This window comes from Arachis hypogaea, chromosome 16, assembly GCF_003086295.3.
Source record: "Arachis hypogaea cultivar Tifrunner chromosome 16, arahy.Tifrunner.gnm2.J5K5, whole genome shotgun sequence".
NCBI classification, from domain to species: Eukaryota; Viridiplantae; Streptophyta; class Magnoliopsida; order Fabales; family Fabaceae; genus Arachis; species Arachis hypogaea.
Window position 1 is genome coordinate 145558466 of NC_092051.1, and position 7078 is coordinate 145565543.

A 7078-nucleotide genomic window follows, 5' to 3' on the forward strand; every position below is an offset into this window, starting at 1 on the left:
CAAGCCAGACCAGGCCAGGCTTTGCTCTTAACAGGCCTGGCCTATCATACGTTAATTAGTCTGAGTCTGGCCTGCAGCCTGTTGTAGACTCTTTATAAAGTAATAGGCCTGGCCTGGCTTGAAGCCTGTTAAAAGGCCTGATAATTTTTTTTACAAAAATAAAAATATTATTTAAAAAAATTATTTTTTAATAAAAATATTTATATGATAATATATTTAATATTTATAAAAAAATTTAAACTTTAATGTATTTAAAATATACAAAAATATTTATAATAAAATATAATAAATTTAAAATATCTCATAATTTTATTAATAATAAATAATTATTTATATATTTAGTTATATTTTAACAGGCCCAAACCGGCCTGACAGGTCTATAAGGCTAATTAGTGAGTTTGGGCCTGGCCTATTAACATATTAAGGCTTTTAAAAGAGCTTGGGCTTGTGCCTATTTTATAACAGACCAGGCCAGGTCAGGCCAAACACAGGCCAGGCTGCAGGCCCCTGGTAGGCCGCCTACCCTTTTTCCACCCCTAGGTCCAGCAGCCACTCCAAGGCCTAACCCACCATTTAGGCCCCCACAAATACGATCCGTTAGACCTACTTCAATTGTTATCCCTGGTTTAGGAGTTCTAAACACCACAAGGACTCCAGTGGTGTCAAATGAAATCATGAATGGAGCTAGTAAAGCAACCAATTCTAGGTTCTCTAAATTCATGCCAAATCAGTCTAGTTGAAGGAGACTTGAATCTCTAATTAGTTCTTCTTTTGCGTTATAAGTTGAAGTTTAGTTGCAATACTTTTTCTAATTTTTGGGTTATATGTTGATATTAGTATTGATGGTTATTGGCCTTTGTTGCACAATTTAAGTATTTTGGTGTCTGATATTAAGACTAATTAGCGAGTATTCAGTATTTTGGTTGGAACAATATGTGTTAATGCTAAATGTTATGCAGACCAAATATTTTGGTATTATTCTTGTTCCTTTGGTAGTGTTTGATTTCTTAAACCCATCTCAACTTAGTTAACATATCTGAGTTGCCCTTTTTACTTATTTGTATTCACTCCATTCATGCTTTTGTTAGTATTTAATTGAGTGTAAGACACAGATCTACTTCATTAACAAGTAAGAAAAATAGCTACAACAATGTCAACATAAATTCCATAAAACAATAACACATAACATCCATTAATAAAAACTGTCCTGCATGCATCCCTTCTCCTATCTAACCAAACAAATCAACTCTCTTCATGTGCTCCCTCATCATCTTTCCATCTCTGTGTATGGTCTCTGTCTCAACACTGGTAAATCTCCTTTTCAAGACTCTACATTCATTGCATACTAGTGTTCCATTCTTGGAGGATTCCTCCAGCCCAACAGATTTCTCGTTGGTTTCGTCTATCCATTGAAAATAATGACACCCAGTGTTCTTCGTCTGTCTAGCACAAAAGCCATTCATCAAGCTCAATTCTCAATAGGGAATAAGGACAGATTCACCAGAAAATTCATACATACCTTCCACAGATGACACCTAAAAAACCATCTCCTTGGGTTTCTCCTCATCTTCGACTTCAACGCCACCACCTGAAGACGGCAGAAGCATGTCCTGTCATAGGGCTTACTCCCGTGTTCTTCAAGCCATTTAGAGTTAGTATTTTTCATTGACTGTGTCCTCTGATTGTTATTGAAAATGCTTCTGCTTCCACCATGCATGATAATAGTTAGGGTTTGTCTTTCTGGTGAATTGGAGAATACGTTCTCTCTCATCTCCATATAAAGGAGAAACGGGACGGAAGCCCTTAAGAGGATGCCACGTTAAAATTCCATCTGCCACATCACCAAACTTCGTTTAACAGGGAAGAGCTTTCTTCACGGTTGGACAGATTTATTGCATTTTTAAAATTTTTAAGGGTATAATTATCGTTAACAAATATCAGAATTATTATTGTCAGCGTTTTACAAATTCAGAGACATAATTGGTAATTTACTCATTTATTTTAGTGTCTTAATCTCAATCTCCATGGCCAACATGACATGCCCAGCCAGCAGAAACATACGTAAACAAGGTGGTATCACATTGGAATATAGTACAATGTCCTAGCTTTACTGAGAAACTTACTTTGTCAAGACTGAAACTTCTTCTCGATCTTCTCCACTTAGTGTTTGATATGTTTTCCAGCGGGACAAGATCGATTTTATTGTTGTTGAATCTGCTGATTGTGACTTGTGAGCACAATACATATTATTACGTACAGTACTTAGCTTGTAGCTATGAACATCTAGGAATATATTTTCCTTGTTAGTTGCAAAATAATATCTCTTTATTATGCCTTTATCTGTGAAGAGTTATTCCAAACTTGCTCAGAGTGTGAGTGTGTTTTCTCAACAATAAACGTGGCACACAAAAGTGGAAGGAGAAGAGAAGCAGCCACATTTTTATTTACAAATTTTTATTCTTGAAACAGAAAATTACTTCGCTGACACAAATTTATTTTCACTCACTTTTTTAACATATTATTCGAACAAACAAATTGCTAACAAGAAAACAGGTCTTTTGACACGCTTTTAAAGCGTGGCGAAAAGCTAAAAAAAGCGTGGCAATAGCTTTTCGCCACGCTTTGAGCTATCGCCACGCTTTCGAAAGGGTGGCCTATCAAAGGGTGACGGTTGCTCTATCGCCACGCTTTTTGCAGTCTATTGCCACGCTTTTTGTTTGCCACGCTTTTTTACAAACTGCCACTTGGAAAAGCGTGGCTGTAGGTAGAGATATGGTCACACTGTAAAAGCGTGGCGATAGGTGGAGATATAACCACCCTTTTTAAACGTGGCAATAGAAAGATATACAGCCACGCTTTTAAGGCGTGGCCATAGCAAAATATACAACCACGCTTTAAAAGCATGGCGAAAGCCTTGTTAAATTAAAAAAAAAATTTCTTTCCCTTACTTGATCTTCATTGCTACACTATAAATTTTCAATCCTTTTTTATTACCAAACCTACAAATATAGTATGCAATTTTTATTACAAGACAAATCAAACAATAATTAGTGAGATATATAATTTACTATAATTGTTTTATACATTAAAAAACTATTACTCAAATACAAAATAAATCTCGAGTTCAAATTCCAAAACTAAAAATCGAAGAAAAATACAGAAACAATACAAGTTAGAACTGCTCATAATATATCAAATTACACTAATAGAGATGATCATCAACCTAAATACTTGGTAAAAGATCAAAATCAACCTAAAACTGCTCCACTTTGTGCATTAAGCGTTCAAGTTATCCATTCCAATACTAGCCTGCAGCAAAATATCAACAACAAATTGAACCAACAAAAACGATATATATAAAAACATTATAAGAAATAATCTAATTTATGCATGTATTAACAATTCCAAATTAAACCAGGTTCACATTCTACTATAAAAAAAAAAAAAAACTTGACATGTATATTGAAATAAAGAAAGCATTTTTTAATCATTTTCCCTTTCTTAATTATATTTTAGCATTTGATAGTCAAGCTTTATCTAGAAAAAGGAAAAGTCAAAATCATTCTTTTCAAAATAGTGATTATATCTATCAAGTATTCAAGTTGTTTTTTTCCTTATGCCGCCTTATATGATAAATTAATATTACTAAATAGAAAAATATCAAAAGAAAATACCACATAATTTTCATTTGTTCAATATTACTCAATGTTACATTGTTACACTTTCCTCTCTTCCAATTAAATCCATAGGTCTTATCAATATTCTGAAGAGTTTTACTACTTTTTAAAAATCCACAAGTAGAAAAACTTTTAAAGGTTGATAAATTTGATGGACTGCTTAATTTTCTATGCAAAAACATTCTACTCTTAACTACTTAAAAGCCAATCGCTAGCAAAATCTTTAATTTAAATACCAGAATTTATACATGAGATATGGATTTTTCGGTTTCAAAACTAAATTCAACTCCAACGACCTGAACGTCTTGTTATTGTTATTAGGGATACTATACCAAAAATTAATAGGTAATGGCAATGGATAGTGAAACTAGAGAAATTAAAAATAGAAGAAAACTGGAAACACCTTGAGCAGAGTTGATCCCCATGCATGTAAAACTAGTGTTGCTTAAAAAATTGATAGTACCAAACTACCAATACCAATAAAATAAACTTACAATTAGACGGACCTTTGCTAATTCCTCAGGTGCTGTCATTCCAGCAGGCAATTCCAAAATAATTCTTCCAGTAGGAACCCTTGCCTGATAAATAAAAAATAATAAGCATAATATGGAACTCTAGTTAAAATGTTTGAAAAAAAACATAGTTCTCTCTGCAAGGATCCAACATCTAAGAACCTGTTCAGTAAGGACAGCATAAGTTTCACCATCTGATTCCAGAAGTATCAACATAGTCACAGCAGGTCCTCTTGCAAATACAATACCTGGAACCTAATCACGGTTTACTTTATTATATATAAAGAAAGAAATCAGCATCAGGTGCAAGTGCACAGAAATTACAAGCAAAAGAGGAATGATGGATGCCTGAGAACATAAGGTAAGAAGCAAAAGATCCTAATAGTTGTGCATTTTAGATACCACATAGCTCAGAATGTGGTATGCCTATGAATCAAATACTATTAATACATTGCTTGCCATGATGAGGAATCCAATTTTTGGATATTGAAGCACAAGAAGCTATTTTTGAATAATATATATAGAGCATAACAGGTAAAATGTCTATTAGTTCATAGCCCCTTGCTAAAATTAACACAAGAAAATGGAAACATAGACTGGCTTATAAATGTCAGCTTTAAATTTGAGAAACCCAATGCGCTTTCCAAACATGTCTACACCCTGTTTACACCAAAAAGAGTCCAACTAGATTCGTTGATTTTGATTTGAGAACATGAATAAGACTAGAAGACTAACAGGTTAGTCAGTTACTTAAATTACCAATTAACAAGGCGTAATTATCAGAAATTATATCCACTTTTTAAACACTGATGATGCAATTACCTGAATTAGAACTTGTCTCAGAGCCAAGGTGCCATCAGCTAGAATCCCAAATCTCACTTTGCAAGTTATGCAACCATTGCTTGAATAAAGAGGAATCAATAGCATTCCTGCAATGGAAAACAACAAAAACCAAACCAAACCACCACAACTGAGACATGTTTTTTATATAGCATGATAACAAGAATCTAGTAGTGGCTCTTAACAGAATCTTGGACAAGTGCCCCGAGAGTGCCATGCTGAACAAGAATAAAGGTAATTAACTAGTTCAAATAATCACAGTTGCTAGTCCAAAATTTAGTACAGAAAATAGAAAAATGCTCAAAAATTGACTCACATTCTAGCTTATTAATACATTTTCTGCAAGTTAAACTTACATAGCTATTTAAAGAAACAAGATAAACAACTCTTTGTAAAGAACAACATTCAGAGTTTGAGCATTGATAACAAAAAATTGATTTCTGAAACAAAACAAACACTGCAAAACCAACAGAACAGCATTTAAAGTTTGAGCATTGATCACAAAAAATTAATTTCTGAAACAAAACAAACAATCAACAAAATAATGAAAACAGAATTTTTTTTCCTTCAGAAGAAGAAAACAATGAAAACATGAAGCATATAATAAATCAATGATCACCAATATCCAGCAAGAATCTCAAAGACAACAATAAATACACAACAACAATTTAGCAAATAAACAAGAACAAGACCTAAATAGAAAATCCAACAAATTAAATCACAGAAACCTAACAATTTAGCAAATTAAAACAACAGCAGCCCAATAATTTAGCAAATTATCAACTTAACAGGTTCAAAAACAGAAAATCACAACAAAAAAATAAAATAAAAATAACAGAAGAACAACAGAACAACAACACAAGAACAATTAGCAAATTAACAAGTTCACACTAACAGTTAAAATTTACCAGAAGAACACTAATGCAAGTGGAATCATCATGCTAATATGTTTTCTACAAAGATGCTATTTTTGCAGCTAAAATTTCCTAATTACTAAGATCCAATTATTCTAATTTCACATGCAATCAACTTACTAAGTTTCTAAAAGCTAGAAATGATAAAACCAACCCGAAATATGGTTAAAGCATTTCATCAAACATGTTGAGTGCGGAAAACATGAAACGAAATAAGAGAATTCAAAGCTTAGTATCAATGTGATAGAGAAGAGAACATAACTATTGTATACTTTAATTCAGTCTATGAAAAAAATCCAAACCACTGCCAAATCAAATAGTTACTTATTGTAATAGAAATAAGAAGTTGCAGAGTTTCAAGCAGAGTATTGGTGTTGTGTGAGTGTATTGTCTGGTGGTGGGTTTAGGGAACTCACGGCGGCGACAAAAGAGAGCAGTTCGACGGCTAGGTGGAGCGCACGGGTTGGTCGCAGAGTTTGAAGCAGGGCAACGTGGCTTCCAGACGAACGCGAACCCAAACGGTGAACGGCGAGTGAACGCGAATGGTGAACGGCGAGTGAACGCGAACGGTGAACGCCGAGCAAACTTGAACGGCGAAGAACGCGAACGAAGACGACGGCTGAACGAAGACGCGAACGTTAACGGCAACCAACGGCGGCGGAAGCGCGGCTGAGAGGGCTTGGAGGAGAAGAAGAGGGAGGAGCTTGCCGTTCGACCATGTTTGCTGGAGCTTGAAGGTGAACAGAGAGATCCACAATGATTCGAAGAACAAGAAAGAGAAGAAGGGTACGAAGATTAACAAGATGAAGAAGAAGTGGTTTCCATCAGTGACGAAGGCGAAGGGCGAAGGGCGAAGGGAGGAGCTCTTCCGATACAGGCGAGTAGTTTCGAAGGTGAAAGAGAGATTAGGGTTAGTGGTTTCGAAGGGAAAAGAGAGATTAGGGTTGGGGACAGGGTTGGGGGCCGGGTTTGAGAGCCGGGTTTGGGTCAATTGGTTGGGGCCCCTCTCGCCACGCTTTTAAAACGTTATTGTTGCCCTCTACGGCCACGCTTTTAAAGCGTGGCAGTAAAGAAACCTTTGGCCACGCTTTTAAAGCGTGGCAATGGTGTACCAGCATATAGCCACGCTTTTTAA

The 7078-nt window shown here is 35.2% G+C and overlaps 1 protein-coding gene across 2 annotated transcripts; it reads right to left on the minus strand.

Moving 5' to 3' along the window:
• Positions 1–2962: 2962 nt before the first annotated feature.
• Positions 2963–6837, minus strand: LOC112697550 (nudix hydrolase 14, chloroplastic-like). Of its 2 annotated transcripts, none has more exons than XM_025750786.2 (5): positions 6360–6837; positions 5012–5118; positions 4352–4444; positions 4184–4255; positions 2963–3309 (listed from the first exon to the last, which is right to left on the minus strand). In XM_025750786.2, the coding sequence occupies exons 2-5, from the start codon at positions 5114–5116 to the stop codon at positions 3277–3279; spliced, it is 303 nt and encodes a 100-aa protein (XP_025606571.1). In that variant the 5' UTR covers positions 5117–5118; positions 6360–6837; the 3' UTR covers positions 2963–3276. The 2 variants fall into 2 exon arrangements, with proteins under 2 accessions (XP_025606571.1, XP_025606570.1); XM_025750785.2 differs by having other exon boundaries at positions 4172–4255.
• Positions 6838–7078: the final 241 nt, after the last annotated feature.